The following is an 18,603-nucleotide window of genomic DNA, read 5'->3' as shown; positions in this document are numbered from 1 at the left end:
AATTTGAGGGGTTCGTGGATGAGGAATAACTTAATAAAGTGAGCTTTACATGTTTATGTTGTGTGTTGTGTGACATTATTGTTTGAGCAACGTTGAGTTATTGATATATTATTGCTTTGCACTATTTCGAGTGTTACTATATTGTGATTGCACTAACGTTTGACTTACCGTAACAGTATTAGACTGTTTTTTTACGTGTTTATTGAATCGGGGAAAATAATAAAACAGCTGTTTATAAATTTTAGGAGTGAACAGAGTTGTCAGAACGCTGGTTTGTAATCTAGACATACATTCCAGACTATATTATACACCCCCGCTAGCACCAAACCCATGCGTCGGTTGAGGTGGGCGGGGTTTAGGGCACGGGGGTGTATAATATAGCCTGGCAGAGTCATGGATGCATGGGATTCTGGGTAATCATTATGTTGTGTTTATAATGTGTTACTGTGAGGATGTTCTCCCGAAATGTGTTTGTCATTCTTGTTTGGTGTGGGTTCACAGTGTGGTGCATATTAGTAAGATTGTTAAAGTTGTTTGTATCACAACCTTCAGTGTAACCTGTATCACCCAGTATGCCTTGCAATCTCGTACGTGTGATGATAGAGGCAGCAAAATGCATGCTTTCGGCCGGCACGCGGATAGCATAGCATAGCGTAGCATGGCGTAAAGGCGGCCGCGATGACATGTTGTAGAGGACGTTAAAAGTAAATCCATTAAAAGTAAATCCATCACGGCACGCCCTCAATATTGTAGTCCGAGTGAAAATCGGAAAATGTTGACCCCGGAAATCCGAAATCCCCCCGTAACAATCGGAGGTCGGCGATTATGCAGCTGAGCCACATCAGAGTGACCAAAGAGCCGCATGCGGCTCTGGAGCCGCAGGTTGCCGACCCCTGATCTAAAGGATGCATAACGTAACCCCAGCCTCTACTGTAGCATCTATTTTATGCGCCTTATATATGAACAAAGTTTTAAAATAGGCCATTCTTTGAAAGTGCACCTTATAATCCGGTGCGCCTTGTAGTGTGGAAAATACGGTATATATATTATGCATGTTTGCATTGTTTCTTAAAGCTGGGGTACCTAAATTATATTCTGGAACTAAAAAAAAAAAAATCCTATTAGCATCATAGAGTAATTCTTAAGAGTAATCATTTCTGAAAAAATTATATGTCTGTGTCTTGTCAGTGCGTTAAAATGAACTATTTTGGTAAATAAAATCCTCACCAATCCCTCCAGATCCAATCCCAGAAAATAGAGAAAGGGGGGTGATCAGAGCGATATAATGTGAAGCGCGTGCACGGTGCAAACTTTTTTTCAGTAAAGTATGGCTACCAAACACCCACCTGGAAAAATCGCAATACCTGCGCTTGCTGTTAAAGCACATACTGCCAAAAAATCCCTAAAGAGGAAATCGGAGGAAGAAAACAGATGCTGTATGTCTAACAAAAACAAAGAAGAGCTAAAACTCAAATAAATATTGGTCTGGCGTATTTAAGATGGAGAGCATTGCAGCTGTTGTAATTCTAGACAGTTAATCTAATGTTCCATTTTCTTATATTTTGTGTGTATCCTTTTGCGTTGCAACCATGTATATTCTAAGCAGAGACCTAGTTTGTGGTTTTTGCTTTTAGATGTTCAAGAACCAATTCATTTCATTATTCGAGATTTCACTATATGTATTTTGTAAGATGTAGAATTTATTGGATACCTTGCAGCTAAAAAGTAGATGATTTAAATAATTATCCATCTAGATTATAGACTTATGCGCAGTGTTTAAATATAAATAATACAAATCCTGAAGTAATTCCCCCAGTCAAAAATTGACACAGTTCCCTCAGTCTGGTTTCAAAATATGACCAAATAAAATACATAATATTTGTTAAGGCAAGAGCCTCCACTGCATGCCTTGGTTTAATGCAGATCTGCCGATAAAAATGACATGTTTGACACACTCCACAACTACAGGAATGTGTCCACACTGGGATATTGATTACTGAATGACTCTGGACTTTAGCTGCTTCTAATTGGAAAAGCAGCATTTAGAACAGAGGCCAACAAAGTGAACTTGCACCAATTATTATGTCTCAGGATTTGAGAGCAAAATGTCCATTAGAGCGCTTAGACGGCTAATGGGTGTTAAGTGATTTATTTCATAGGAAAGAGGCGGTTAAATAGTGCTCGCATTGCAGTTTGGAAATCCCTGCCGCATGCCTTTCATTCATGATTAGTTGTCACCTCAGAACAGGCATGGAACAATTTTGACCAATAAACAAACAGTGAGGTGGCACACAGTCATAAAGAGTTCAATGTGTAGGCTCTCTCTTACTTTAAAGCTTTGAAAAAAAGACCCTCTGGGAGTTCTCCTATCTTGTTGTGCTGGAGGTCCAGGACTTCCAGGGGGACGTGGTCCAGCAGGTCAGGCACTCTCTGCAAGCAGTTGTAGCCTGCCAGCAGCTTTTTCAAACTCAAGCTGTTGAGCAATCTGTTGGAAAGCAGACGTCAGAGAAAGCAGAACAAAGCAACACAGACAGAAACAGCAGCAAAGAGGAAAAGACCCAAAGAGCTTGATCTCCACATGTTCTAAGCTGTTCTGGGCCTTGGCCTAGGTTACAACATGAGAATTGGTAAATACAGTATACAGTATGATGATAGCTGATATTGATTATTATTATTACCATAGCAACACAGGCAATCTTACTGTCCTTTACACAAAGGTCCCTAGGCCTTAGGAGGTTAAGAAAGTCTGTTATATAAAGTTCCATCAAGCAGTACGGTTTGGTGCAAATGTCAAAGGTTGCAAAGTTCTCCAAAATAACAAATTTGTACCACTTTTTTGTGAACTACCATTCCAATAGGCTGGAGTTAAACTACATCGTCACCACCAGTGTTTAGTATAACCGCTGGTCAGTAAAAGGAGCTCTAATTAACCTGTCCCCAAAATGCAGGCTGGCCAATCACTGAGGTACATAGGACAGGCTTTATAGTTGGCAAATGTTCAAAGTGCTTTTTGATAGTCAAACTGCCCTAAGCGGCACATGGCACGGAAGGAAAGAAAATCTGCCGTATTTGTCTTCCACTCTTCAATTGTCCATCATTTCCCATCAACATTGAATTCTGCTTCGAAGGAATGGAAGAGTCTGAATCGGAAGGCCTGGACGAACTGCTAAAGACCAGTTTTTGCGGACCTCAATTGTTCTATGGGGTTATTTTCCGCCTCAGCAACTTCGGGCACTTTTCACCTGAATTGTAAGTCACCAACTGGTCGATGCACAAACTGTGAGTCATGATCTACATGACCGTTTGGTTTTTGTTCCCCCGTTTTTGTACCATTTCCTGTCATGCATAAAGAGTGTGTGCAAGCACAAAAAGATGGCGCACGCACTTCTTCACAGCAAAGTTGAGATGTATCAAGAGTGAACTATAAAAACATAGGCAAAGTGGTGCAAAAAAAAACATCCAATTATCGTAATGTTAGCCAGGTAAATGAAATTCCTATAGAAGGAAGCTGAACAGGGCAACAGTAAAGCTACATTTTATGCAAAAGCCGGTTTTCCTAATGTAATCGGAACTAATGACTGCACACACATTGCTCGCCATCATGTGACAAATATGCATACGTCAACAGGAAACATTCTCCTTCGATCAATGTACAGATCAAATGTTATGCGCAAATGCAATGAAGCAGCTTTAGAGCTATGTGGCCTGCAGGGTTCAACGTTTGATTCGAAGTAACAGCCTGGTTGGGAACAGACTACGGCTGGCGTTGTGCGCGTTCTGTGGCTTCTTGGTTTTATATCCTGTCTTTACAGCATCATTACAAGTCAGTGGTTAAAGTTAGTGACTTGCTGTTTTTTCTGGTTAAATTGTCTTAAAGCATAACGGCACATTTTTGGGGAATGTTGCCTATCGTTCACACTCATGAGAGACAAAAAAAGCGTGTTTTTTTTTTGTTTTTTTTTTGTTTTTTTTTTAAGATTTTAAAGATGATTAAAAAAACCGCTTGGAAGATGCGGCAAATGGGAATCACTATTGTAGCTTTTGAAGTCCTCTAAAACAATTTCAAAACCCTCCAGCAACGTTTTATATACACACTGCAAGTCTATATATAATGTAGTAACAGACACATTCATAACAATATTTAATATATACAATATTTAATGTATATTTTACATTTTAATAATTTTATGTTTCCTTAGCATTGCACATCTGAAGTCTGGCAATATGTGTGTTTCTACTTCCGTAATCAAACGTAACTGTCTTTTCTAATCATGGCAGAATTGGTAACAGACGACAAAGACGACTATTTTTGGACAAATGAGGATTCACAACCTTCTCTTTTTGAAGCTAAATATACTGCTGCTTATAGAAGCGAGCACGAAGCAAGAGTGAGACGGAGAAAGTGGAATTTTTCTGCTATACTTGAAGCCGAGCTATTTTGACATAAATGGAGTGCTTACCCAAAATCAACAGGAAGCAACCCCAGCCAGCTGGACCAGACGAACAACTGTTCATCGAGTGAGTCACTTTAATATTGATCATGATACACGCAACATGCCATGTGTGTGAGGACAACTGCAGTGTATACACTGTCTGGCTAGCTCAGCTTTATTCAAACAAAATATGAAAAGTGGGCTAATACTTTACAGCTACTGTAATATGATTGTTCATGTTTTTCAAAAAAAAAATTGGTGTTGTATTGCAGTGTTGTTCATTACATACTCAAACGTGTTTCATTTTGACATAGAAGCTAGCTTATCTTTTGTCGTAGCGAGCTTTTACGGCTAATACCATAGCATGGTGATGTGTTACTAAGTTGCAAAAATACTTTCTTTGTGTTCGCTCTTACAATAACAAGCTTGGTTATTATATGCGCTACGGAACGGAAAAGAAGTAGTGACGTTTTTTTGTTGCATTTTTAAAGTGATTAAGAGGTAGAATTGATTGCTCCCATTATCTGCATTGCTAACCACCTAGAACGAGCTGATTTTTGTAAGTTACAAAAGTGAAAAAATCAACAAACTTTTGTCCTCTTGTTTCTCATGATTGTGAACAATGGGCAACATTCCCCAAAAAAAGTTCCCCTTTAAGATATTTCAAACAAGCCCTTGACTGTCTCAGTGTGCAACATTTACTCATGTTAAAAACCTATGCGTAAAGTGTGAAATAGTAAACCACACCTTTTCCCCACTGCAGCACTAACTTGCAAACATAGTGCAACAGAGTATATGTTTGATCCCCTCCACTGCAGCAAGAAACACTGCCAACTCATTGTCCGTGAAAATATTTTAATTGTTCTATACCTACGTTAATCAGTTTTTTCTAGTTTCACCATGATTCGTCCTTCAGTGGTGGCTCAATAACTAGTGTATGCCAGCGTCCGAACTGTGTTACTTTTATTTTGCCTGCTACCTAATTAAACAACCTTCTACCTGCATGTCGCTTCTCTGTAACCTGGGATCATGCCAACAGCCACTATACACATATATCGTCATTCGTTATATTGTATTACGTCAAGCTGAGCTGAACTGAAGTGGAAACAAGCACCTTTTATTAGAGAATTATGTATGTTTTTACACTTCCACATTCCATTCCAGTGACGAATCTCTGACCAATCTGCAATCTGCAGTGTTTAGCGCCATCCATTATCATTCCAAAAACTAATGAGTTGGTTATTTTGTTTTTAAAAGAGAAACTCTGTCTATTGAATTAAACCGTCCCTGCAGTGGAAACAGGATTTAAATGACAGTTAAGCTGAGCCAAAGTCAAGTGTACCAACATACTGGCCTAACATAGCAGAAGGACTGCTTGTGAATCAGCAGTGGAACGGAGACAATAACCTGGAATGAAGCTCTGAAAGGAGGTTATGCGTGACATCCAGCATCTCTATGTTCTTGCAGTCACACACCCAGTCTGGGATATACTCCAGAAGGTTCCTGTCTCAACACACACAAATATATACATACACACACTTAAGTTTCTACAGTGCAATACATTACTGTATATCCAAATGTGATATTTTAACTGTCTTATATATTTTTCTTTTTATTACCAATGCAGAAGAGAAAGATGTGCAAGAGAGTCAAGAACTACGTAGTAACCAAGAAATTATAAGGATGTTGTTGAAGTGTTTGCTAGGCTGGATCAAGACATGAAATACTTATCCAAAAACAAAGGAAGTGAGGAAGAATACTGAAACACTTAAAAGTGAATGGCCTAGAGGAGAAAGGGAATGTTTTATAGAAGCAAAATGATGAAAAATATCTCAAATGATGTGTCAGATCCAAGAGTGCATGAATCCGTCCGCATGACCAATGTGAATGTGACTGGCCCTCAGATAATATACATGCCTAATTACATAACAGCTTTTCCTTATTCCTTTAAAAAATGTTGAATGGTGCAAATGTAACCACCTTAATGCTCCTTAATGTAACTTGTAAAACATGTCTGAAACAAATCAATCATAACCATAGTTAATTGATTGCATGTACTGTAGGCCCAGACTAATTGAAACCATGACAATACAGGATATTCCATAGAACTCACTGTGATAAATCCAAATGTGTCAGCTGGTTTGGCACTGGGTAAACGCTGACTGTACTAAGGCCTGTGGACAGATAGAATATTATGAGACAGAGTTATTGCTGAGTAGGCTTGGAACTCTTGCTGTACGTGGCATTCTTAAAGGTACACCTGGAAAATCTAATAATAATTTGGGACTTCATTCTTTTGTGCAAGTGTACTGACTTTTGCCAGTGAGTGACCCTCATTTACACTCACGGTTGCAGCTGGCGTGAAGCATTCGCAGGGTGAAACCGCTGACACTCAGCGCTCTCAGTTGATTACGTTGACAGTTAAGCATCTCCAGATTGCAGACAGAAGCGAGGTCCAGTGAGTCCAAACAGTTGTCTCGTAGGTCCAAGTGGGTCAGCTGGTTCACTGCTTCTGGACTTTCACCTTTTAGGCAGCGTAGTCCATTTAGCCTAAATAACAGAGGGAATACAAAGGACATAAAATATGAAAAATATACATAACAAAATAATCATAACCCAACAAAAATGATTAAAAATAATAAATGAATACATATACATACTTTATTTATCAAAGTGTACAGTGTCAATAATAAGAACATTCATATTATAATTATAATTACATTCAGATATAAAGGGAAGAAAACAGTGCCACTTAAAAATGGGCATTATGACTTCCAAGTAGAGATGTCCGATAATGGCTTTTTTGCCCATATCCGATATTGTCCAACTCTTAATTACTGTCAAGTTCTTCAGGTTTTTTTCGCAGCTGTGCTCAAATTTGAAAGGGCCAGTGGGACTCAAGAAGGACACAAAGGGACAACTCAATTCTCTTTTCTTGTGATTTATTGATGTTTGATTTGAAGCAATCAAATAAACTGGGTTCTCGGTGTAAATGAATGGATGAACAGAATGAATAGTCGAATAGTCGGTAGTTGAATAGTAAAATAGTTGAACAGTTGAATTGTTGAATAGCAGAATAGTTGATTAGTTGATTAGTTGAATAATTGGATAGTCGATTAGCCGATTAGGTTGATAACCAGTTGCGTCTTCTGAGTCCACACAGGAGCTGTCTTCCTTCCTCTTAGCAGCATGTCAAAAGGGGTGACTGACTGAAGCTCAAACATTTTGAGCATGTGCTCTGAAGCAGGTGAACAGGTGAACTCAATCAAACCAATCTGGTGGAAGCAGGTAGAGATGTTCAACCATCAGCTCTCACTGTTGCCCCTTCAGGCATGGAGTGTGCTCTGCAAATCAGTGGTGTTTTTCTGCTCTGTACTTTGACCTGTCAATTACCAATTCCAATATCAACCGATACCGATATATACAGAAAATGAATTAACACATTATTATGCCTAATTTTGTTGTGATGCCCCGCTGAATGCATTAAACAATGTAAGTCCTGAGCAAGACACTTCACCCTTGCTCCTGATGGGTGCTGGTTGGCGCCTTGCATGGCAGCTCCCTCCATCAGTGTGTGAATGTGTGTGTGAATGGGTAAATGTGGAAGTAGTGTCAAAGCGCTTTGAGTACGTTGAAGGTAGAAAAGCGCTATACAAGTACAACCCATTTATTTATTTATTTAACAAGGTTTTCCAAAATAAATCAACTCAAGTTATGGAAAAAAAATGCCAACATGGCACTGCCATATTTTTTTATTGGAGTCACAAAGTACATTATCTTTTTCAACATGCCTCAAAACAGCAGCTTGGAATTTGGGACATGCTCTCCCTGAGAGAGCATGAGGAGGTTGGTTGAGGTGGGCGGGGTTGGGAGGGTGTGGGGTTGGGGAATAGTAGGTGTAGGTTTACAGTGTGGCGCATATTTGTAACAGTGTTAAAGTTGTTTATACGGCCATCCTCAGTGTGACCTGTATGGCTGTTTACCAAGTATGCATTGCATTCACTTGTGAATGTGAACACCCGTAGATATTATGTGACTGGGCCGTCACGCAAAGGCACTCCCTTTAAGGTTTATTGACGCTCTGTACTTCTCCCTACACCCGTGTACACAGCGTTGTTTTAAAAAAGTAATACATTTTTCTTTTTGAAACAGATACTGATAATTTTGAAACTGATACCGATCATTTCCGATATTACATTTTAAATCATTTATCGGCCGATAATATCGACTGCCGATATTATCGGACATCTCTACTTCCAAGTCCGAACAAGCATTTAAACAGCAAAACATGAACTTTGGTTCTGAGAGCTTAAAGAGTTAATTAGCTAACCAATAACTAATTTAGGACAGGCAATAAATAAGTCATGGAATATAATTTATTATGTATTTATTTTTTTGCAAATCCAGTAAAATGTAAGGAATTTATTTTCACTTTTTGCTGTTAGTGATTTTGATTGATTGATTGATTGATACTTTTATAAGTAGATTGCACAGTTCAGTACATATTCCGTACAATTGACCACTAAATGGTAACACCCCAATAAGTTTTTCAACTTGTTTAAGTCGGGGTCCACGTTAATCAATTCATTGTACAAATATATACTATCAGCATAATACAGTCATCACACAAGTTAATCATCATAGTATATAAATTGAATTATTTACATTATTTACAATCCGGGGGGTGGGATGAGGAGCTTTGGTTGATATCAGTACTTCAGTCATCAACAATTGCATCATCAGAAAAATGGATATTGAAACAGTGTAGGTCTTTGCAGGATATGTACATCCAGCAGAGAAAATAGTGAGTTCAGATAGCATAAGAGCAAGTAAATACATTAGAAGTACATTTGATTATTTACATTAGGTTATTTATAATCCGGGGAGATGGGATGTGAATGGAGGAGGGTATTTGTAAAGGGTTGAAGTTGCCATGAGGTGTTGTTTTAGAGCGGTTTTGAAGAAATATAGAGATGCACTTACTTTTACACCTGTTGGGGGTGCATTCCACATTGATGTGGCATAGAAAGAAAATGAGTTAAGACCTTCGTTAGATCGGAATCTGGGTTTAACGTGGTTTGTGGAGCTCCCCTGGTGTTGTGGTTATGGCGGTCATTTACGTTAAGGAAGTAGTTTGACATATACTTCGGTATCAGGGAGGTATAGCGGATTTCATAGACTAGGCTCAGTGCAAGTTGTTTTACTCTGTCCTCCACCCTGAGCCAGCGTACTTTAGAGAAGTGGGTTGGAGTGAGGTGTGATCTGGGGTGGAGGTCTAAAAGTAACCGGACTAGCTTGTTCTGGGATGTTTGGAGTCTAGATTTGAGGGTTTTGGAGGTTCTGGGGTACCAGGAGGTGCAAGCGTAATCGAAAAAGGGCTGAACGAGAGTTCCCGCTAGAATCTTCAAGGTGCTTTTGTTGACCAGAGAGGAGATTCTGTAGAGGAATCTCGTTCTTTGGTTGACCTTTTTGATTACCTTGGTTGGCATTTTATCACAGGAAAGATTAGCCTCTAGAATGGAACCTAGGTAGGTGATCTCATCTTTCTTGGTGATAACAATGTCACCCACTTTTATAGTGAAGTCACTGACTTTCTTAAGGTTGATATGGGACCCAAATAGGATGGATCCTGTTTTACGTAAATATATGGATAGCTTGTTGTCAGCGAGCCAGGTGCAAATATTAAAGAGTTCAGCACTGAGGATTTGTTCCACCTGTGACTTGTCCTTGCCGGATACCAGCAGGGCCGAGTCATCCGCAAACAGGAACAATTCACAGTCGCATGCTGATGGCATGTCATTTACGTATATTAGGAACAGTAAAGGTCCTAGTATACTGCCTTGGGGGACTCCACAGTTTACTGAGCAGGGAGGGGACACGGTGCCGTTCACCTCTACAACCTGTTTCCTCCCCTCCAAGTAAGATTGCATCCAGCTCGGTGAGGTTTTATCGAATCCGATTGCTCTGAGCTTATCCAACAGTATAGCGTGGTTAACGGTGTCAAAGGCCTTCTGAATGTCCAGCATGACCATGCCGCAGTATTTACCCGCGTCCACCTCATGTTTGATGTGGTCGGTCAGATAGAGAAGGCATGTGTCAGTGGAGTGGTTAGTTCTGAAGCCGGATTGGAATTTGTACATTAGTTTATTAGTAGCAAGGTATCTATCAACCTGTTCATAAGCTATATTTTCCATTACTTTCGAAATGGAACTGAGAATAGAAACAGGTCGGTAGCTACCAGGTTCTAATTTGCTTCCTTTTTATAAAGGGGGGTTACTCTTGCTATCTTGAAATCCTTTGGTACTTGGCCGTGTTTGGATTTGTTCAAACTTGCTTGCATTGTGGCCAAGTAGAAGATGTGATTTGCCAGTTTTGGCAGATGGTGCTCTGGTGCTAAAAGCTTTGTGGCAGAAATCATATTCAATCAATCATATTGTGTTTTAAGGTAGAATTCCAACTGTGTTTAATCTCATTCTACCATGAATTGATTAACGTGGACCCCGACTTAAACAAGTTGAAAAACTTATTCGGGTGTTACCATTTAGTGGTCAATTGTACGGAATATGTACTGTACTGTGCAATCTACTAATAAAAGTTTCAATCAATCAATTCGAATTTGCAGGTGTACCTAATGAAGTGTCCTGTGAGTGTACTTTCCAAAAGAGAGACTTCAAAATGTTTATTTACCTGAGGTCAATGTGTTTTAGATGGCTCATAGAGAGCAGAGCACACACTTCCAGACACACCACTTGGTTTCCTGCCATGGACAACTTGTCCACGCCGCTCAGTCCCTGCAGCACAGCGGGGATGTGACTGAAGTTGTTGAAGGAGAGCCCCAGACTGCTGAGCTGGGAGAGAGCGCCCAGCTCAGCAGGCAGGGAGCTTAGGTGATTTCCATCTAAAGACAGAGTCTGGAGGCTGGGGGACATAGGACCAGAAATGAACAATATCAATTTGACATGCTATGTACATACTGTACGGCAGAGAGATAGTGTAGTGGGAATAAATAATGTGAGCTATTTGTGTGTGTATGCGTGTGTATGTGTGTGTAAGTGTGTGTGTGTGCGTGCGTGCGTGCGTGCGTGTGTGCGTGCCTCACCTTTGCAGGTTGCCGACCTGCACAGGCACAGTGTGGAGGTTGTTGCAGGAGAGGTTGAGCTCAGTGAGAGTTAGGATCTCACAAAGACATTCAGGAAAGGTTCCCAGACGGTTGTGAGACAAGTTCAAGCTCTTCAACTGAGAGAACCTACAGATGACAATACATCATTTGTTATTATTACTTTCCTAAATCATCTACTGTTCTACCTTGACACGCTCTAAATCCGAAGTTTTTAGCCATTTTTACCTCAGGGCCCCACTTTTCCACTACTAAAGGGCCCATGGTCCACTCAAATATTAACACTGAATAGGGATGGGCACAGGATCAGGTACTTTTTTGGTACAGAGCGAAACCAGCTGGTACTACCGGGCACCGATTCACGAAAGATCCAGCGGTGCCATGTTTCGGTGCCCAAGTTGCGCGTGCCGTCACCTCTGTTTGAATTTGCACTGGCGAGTGGTGAGTATTTGCTCACACTTAAAAGGAAAACAGACAATTTCGAAGCAGACATGCTTACTAATCTTGCAACCCATCAATGTTTAATGACAAAAACTCAACCATGCCAAATAGAAAACGTTCTAAAGTGTGGCTCGTATTTTCCAAATGTGATGCCGATGGAGATTACGCTCTCTGCTTTTGTGACGCCAAAATCAAGGCAAGTGGCGGGAATACTTCCGATCTGAGGAAAAACCTGGTTGAAGAGTGCAGCAAATTAGATGTGTGGCTGCAAGTCCTGCATAGCAACTCGGCTGCAGCCAACAACTCGGGGGAAGAAATGGCGTTAACATTTGATGATGATAACAGCGACATCATCATCCTCTTTGTGTGGTCCAGGTAAAAAGCCTACCGTATGAGAACACGTTAGCTTTATATTTTAAATTGTAATAGTTATCATAATAACCTCGGTTCCTCGTACTGTTAATGTAAAGTTGTTGCTTCACTTGCATTTGTACTTTAATACTTTTGAAAAATATTTAATTGATCTTTATTTTTACTCTATCCTCTTTTACTCATTTGTTATTAACTTAATTGCCTTAATTGTCTCCATGGACCCCCAGCACATATTTTCCAGATGGAAAAAGAAAGGAATACATGAAGCCGGGTTTTGTGCAATATTAAGAAAATAACACTGCATGGTTTTAGTTAAGTGTTTTTATGTTAAAGAAATTTGCAAAACAATTGCAAACATGTTACTATACAAACAATTGGATATTATTTTAATATACAGACGAATAAATGTTATATTTAAAAATTTTAAGATTTCATTATTACAAACCCTGTTTCCATATGAGTTGGAAAATTGTGTTTGATGTAAACATAAATGGAATATAATGATTTGCAAATCATTTTCACATTCAGTTGAATATGCTACAAAGACAACATACTTGATGTTCAAACTGATAAACGTTTGTTTTTTTGTGCAAATAATAATTAACTTTAGAATTTGATGCCAGCTATACGTGACAAAGAAGTTAGGAAAGGTGGCAATAAATACTGATAAAGTTGAGGAATGCTCATCAAACACTTATTTGGAACATCCCACAGGTGTGCAGGCTAATTGGGAACAGGTGGGTGCCATGATTGGGTATGAAAACATACAAAAAGCTTCCCAAAAAATGTTCAGTCTATCACAAGAAAAGATGGGGCGAGGTACACCCCTTTGTCCACAACTGCATGAGCAAATAGTCAAACAGTTTAAGAACAACGTTTCTCAAAGTACAATTGCAAGAAATTTTGGGATTTCAACAGCTACAGTCCATAATATCATCAAAAAGTTCAGAGAATCTGGAAAAAATCACTCCACGTAAGCGGCATGACCGGAAACCAATTGAATGACCGTAACCTTTGATCCCTCAGACGGCACTGTATCAAAAACTGACATCAATCTCTAAAAGATATCACCACATGGGCTCAGGAACACTTCAGAAAACCACTTTCCCTAAATACAGTTCGTTGCTACATCCGTGAGTGCAAGTTAAAGCTCTACTATGCAAAGCCAAAGCCATTTATCAACAACATCCAGAAACGCTGCCGGCTTCTGTGAGCCCGACTTCATCTAAGATGGACTGATGCAAAGGGGAAAAGTGTTCTGTGGTGTGACGAGTCCACATTTCAAAATGTTTTTGGAAATATTCGTCAATGTGTCATCCGGACCAAAGGAGAAGCGAACCATCCAGACTGTTATCGACGCAAAGTTCAAAACCAGCATCTGGGCATGGGTAACTTACACATCTGCGAAGGCACCATTAATGCTGAAAGGTACATACAGGTTTTGGAACAACATATGCTGCCATCTAAGCGCCGTCTTTTTCATGGACGCCCCTGCTAATTTCAGCAAGACAATATCAAGTCACATTCAGCACGTGTTACAACAGCGTGGCTTCGTAAAAAAAAGAGTTCAGGTACTTTCCTGGCCAGCCTGCAGTCCAGACCTGTCTCCCATCGAAAATGTGTGGCGCATTATGAAGCGTAAAATACGACACCGAAGACCCTGGACTGTTGAACGACTGAAGCTCTACATAAAACAAGAATGGGAAAGGATTCCACTTTCAAAGCTTCAACAATTAGTTTCTTCAGTTCCCAAACGTTTATTGAGTATTGTTAAAAGAAAAGGTGATGTAACACAGTGGTGAACATGCCCTTTCCCAACTATGTTGGCATGTTTTGTAGCCATGAAATATTAAGTTAATTATTATTTGCAAAAAAAATCAAGCTTATGAGTTTGAACATCAAATATCTTGTCTTTGTAGTGCATTCAAGTGAATATGGGTTGAAAAGGATTCGCAAATCATTGTATTTACATCTAACACAATTTTCCAACTCATATGGGAATGGGGTTTGTACACATTTTTACTACAAAAACACACACAAAAGTACCAAAACCGGTTCCGTATCGATTCAAATGTAAGCGGGACCCATACCTGACAGAAAATTTGTCATTTTACTCCTATTTTTTGTCATATTTAGTAATTATATCTAACCGACTTACAGTTTACAACCCTGTCCAATGACATGAAACAATGTGTTACTCACAGAGATTATTATTTGTTTAAGAAATAGGTTTAGGTCAAGCTGGTTATTAAAAAAAAATACTAATCAAATACACTGCATAAGAAGGGACGATTAATAACTGATGAATAATAAATTGACAAATTTTACATAAATGTTTTAAATGTGTTGTGCTAAACAAACTAAATAACGACTAAGTTTCTTAACTAAACTGTAAAATCAAATTAAAAGTGCAAATAAAAATACAGCTTCACAAAATGTGATGCATAACATTGTATCGTAAGCATGTTCAAAATAAAGTGAACTGAACTGAACCACCTCAGTCATATTTCTTGTGCTGAAAAATTTCTCCATGACTTTAGCTCCAGACTTTTTCGGTTAGATTTTTTTCATTACTTCCACAAATGGTGGAAAGTGCCCATACAGACCACAGCGAAAAAGGCACATTTTTTTGGCATCCCTCAACGGGGCATTTGCGGCCTAACAGTAGGCCCCGCCCCTATTGTTAAGAAACACTGATCAAAATGGCACCGCTTTAATCGCACATTAATTGACAACAACACATACAAATTGGGTCCCTAAGCAATTACTTTTTTTATTTATGAGAAACAATTTTTATATATATTTTTTTGAAAACTAAAACTTGTACGTTCTTATACCAAAACGAATTTGTGGAAATAAATTCTATCGATGTTTTTTAAGCGCAAAACGACAATATAAAAAACATTAAAACCTAAATTCACTGCCTTGCAAGGCGAACACTAACCCTGTGCACCACGGGAAGAAATATGCCATTATATTATTATTAGTGACGAAGCAGTGTTAGGAGAATTTTTTCCCACCTTTGAGAAAAATGGAACGCCTTAGAACACTGGTTCTCAAAGGTGGGTACGCGTACCCACCTTTGAGAACTTGAAGGTATGCCAAGGGGTACGTGAGATTTTTTTTAAATATTCTAAAAATAGCAACAATTCAAAAATTCTTTATAAATATATGTATTGAATAATACTTTAACAAAATATGAATGTAAGTTCATAAGCTGTGAAAATAAATGCAACAATGCAATATTCAGTGTTGACAGCTAGATTTTTTGTGGACATGTTCCATAAATAATGATGTTGAAGATTTCTTTTTTTGTGAAGAAAAGTTTAGAATTAAGTTCATGAATCCAGATGGATCTCTATTACAATCCCCAAAGAGGGAACTTTAAGTTGATGATTACTTCTATGTGTAGAAATCTTTATTTATAATTGAATCACTTGTTTATTTTTCAACACGTTTTTAGTCATTTTTATATCTTTTTTTTCCAAATAGTTCAAGAAAGACCACTACAAATGAGCAATATGTTGCACTGTTATACAATTTAATAAATCAGAAACTGATGACATAGAGCTGTATTTTACTTTTTTATCTCTTTTTTTTCAACCAAAAATGCTTTGTTCTGATTAGGGGGTACTTGAATTAAAAAAATGTTCACAGGGGGTACATCACTGAAAAAAAGGTTGAGAACCACTGCCTTAGAAGTTACTAGCTTTGGCCTAGGTGAAGCTTAAAGAAGATACAAACAATTATCTCTCTATTTAGCTTATCTATACGCAGACACACATTTTTATTCTCTCTATTAATGTGTGTGTGCTTAACAGTTACAAAAAGGTTACTTTGAGGTTCTATCTCCACCAAGGCGAGGCAGCAAGATGGACAAAAACATTTGAGGGTGGCGACCATTCTAGAGAATGCTCCAGAGTTAAGATGGCTCAGTCTTCTCTTCAGCTCTGGTATTGCTAATGTTTTTGTTTTTTTTACTGTTTTGTAGAATAAATTGTTAATCTTCAATGCTAGTCACCTCTCTTCATTTAAACAGCCTTAGAATAAAATATTTCGGAAGGACTCTTCCTTGTAAAAGGGAGTATTCCAATAGCAGTAAGCAACTAGGAATGTTTGCAGTAAAATGTTATATGAATAACTGATATTTTACATGTGCTTCTTCACGCAAAAGAGGGGATCACAGGGCTCTATGCACAGCTCGTGATATGCCTATAGGAAGGGGCCTTCACAATCGAATACAAAATCGCCTTTAAAGGTGCTGATTAACATGATGTTCTTATTAGGATTGTAGCTATAAGACTTGTATAATGGCAAAGCATCACTGAGGTATTATTATGACAATTAGAATTTAAGAGATCCAGTATGAATGCAAGTACAGAACATTAAATAGCCTATTTTAGAGAAAACTCAAGATAATTTCAGGTCACTTATACACTGACAGCTTGTTCAAATAACACAATTTGCTATAAAAAGACTGAAGTTGAGGCTAAAAGCGTATTGGATTGATGAAAAAGACTGTTTCACTTTAAGCATACTAATAAAGTTCTTATTTTCCAAACATCTAATGGGATGTTTCTCAAAGAGAAACCAGAGGCTTGATTTACTAATGGTTTGCTCGTACTAAAATATGTGCAAACTTAATAGCACATGCACTGCTGATCCACTAAACGTGTGCAAAGTAGATTGTGTCTGTTAAGTGAGCAGAATAAGGTGTGCAATGTATTTTGCGTCTGTCTTCATTAATATGCATAATATATGCTGCTCATTAAACCGCCCAGAATACTGGGGAGAGAAGCTGCAAATATATTTTTTTAGCACGTTCAATGTGATTTATCAACACTGAGCAATATTTAGCATTTTATTTTGCACACGTCAGAAGGACGTGTAAACTGACAGTTCCACACACGGCTGCAGGATCGTTGCTTGCTCTGCCCAGATGGACGATGGACAGATACAGTAGGTCGTGTGTGTGTCAGTATTTTAGACTAACAGAAATAAGACATAGTAGACATATCGTCTATTGAGCTACATCATTTTATAATTTTATACATGCGAGAAAACTAAAGGGGCTCATTAAAACAAATTCCATTGATGCATTTTGGTGTCCATTAGTATTTTCAATTACTTTTGTTTTATTATATTATTAAAATAAACTTCTTGAAATATGCATTTTTAGTCCATCCATCCATCCATCCATCATCTTCCGCTTATCCGAGGTCGGGTCGCGGGGGCAGCAGCCTAAGCAGGGAAGCCCAGACTTCCCCATCTCCAGCCACTTCGTCTAGCTCTTCCCGGGGGATCCCGAGGCGTTCCCAGGCCAGCCGGGAGACATAGTCTTTCCAACGTGTCCTGGGTCTTCCCCGTGGCCTCCTACCAGCTGGACGTGCCCTAAACACATCCCTAGGGAGGCGTTCGGGTGGCATCCTGACCAGATGCCCGAACCACCTCATCTGGCTCCTCTCGATGTGGAGGAGCAGCGGCTTTACGTTGAGCTCCTCCCGGATGGCAGAGCTTCTCACCCTATCTCTAAGGGAGAGCCCCGCCACCCGGCGGAGGAAACTCATTTCGGCCGCTTGTACCCGTGATCTTATCCTTTCGGTCATGACCCAAAGCTCATGACCATAGGTGAGGATGGGAACGTAGATCGACCGGTAAATTGAGAGCTTTGCCTTCCGGCTCAGCTCCTTCTTCACCACAACGGATCGATACAACGTCCGCATTACTGAAGACGCCGCACCGATCCGCCTGTCGATCTCACGATCCACTCTTCCCCCACTCGTGAACAAGACTCCTAGGTACTTGCATTTTTAGTGTTTTGAGCAAAGTAAGTGCAGCCTCCCTCCTAAGCACTTTCAGCGGTTAAAAAAAAAAAAAAAAAAGGGTGAAAAAAGTGGTTTCAATTTAGATGCACTGCACGACTGCTTCGAAAATGCCTATAAAAATTGGTAGATGTCTCCTGCTTCTTTAAAAAAAAAAAAAAAACTCCACAGGTTGGAGCATGATAACATGAATGTGCAGTAAATTAGAGTGTCTCCATAGTGATGCTCCATATAGTACACGCAAAATCCTCATTTAAATAGGGCGGTCTGCACCACACGCAGTAGATACACGCTTTTTCATAAATTGCACGCAATATTTACCGCGTGGTATTTAGATCTTAGTAAATCAGACCCTGAGTGTGTAAACTAAAATACAAAAATCCACTGTGTCCACCTTATTGTATGTTCCTAAAGGCAG

General features: G+C 39.2%; 1 protein-coding gene across 1 annotated transcript in view; it reads right to left on the bottom strand.

Moving 5' to 3' along the window:
• The window catches only part of phlpp2 (PH domain and leucine rich repeat protein phosphatase 2), a 97,016-nt gene that overhangs the window by 21,501 nt on the left and 56,912 nt on the right, over window positions 1-18,603 (bottom strand). Inside the window, exons 6-11 of the mRNA XM_061882311.1 lie at window positions 11,533-11,679; window positions 11,121-11,351; window positions 6,781-6,983; window positions 6,547-6,607; window positions 5,841-5,936; window positions 2,330-2,485 (exon numbers count right to left, since the gene is read on the bottom strand). Of these exons, the coding sequence (XP_061738295.1) occupies window positions 2,330-2,485; window positions 5,841-5,936; window positions 6,547-6,607; window positions 6,781-6,983; window positions 11,121-11,351; window positions 11,533-11,679 (894 nt within the window). The remainder of the gene's footprint in view (window positions 1-2,329; window positions 2,486-5,840; window positions 5,937-6,546; window positions 6,608-6,780; window positions 6,984-11,120; window positions 11,352-11,532; window positions 11,680-18,603) is intronic.

The sequence above is a fragment of the Nerophis ophidion genome, linkage group LG02 (genome assembly GCF_033978795.1).
Source record: "Nerophis ophidion isolate RoL-2023_Sa linkage group LG02, RoL_Noph_v1.0, whole genome shotgun sequence".
Taxonomy (NCBI): domain Eukaryota; kingdom Metazoa; phylum Chordata; class Actinopteri; order Syngnathiformes; family Syngnathidae; genus Nerophis; species Nerophis ophidion.
Note: the sequence above shows the minus strand (reverse complement) of the source record. Positions and strands in the feature narration are given on the sequence as shown.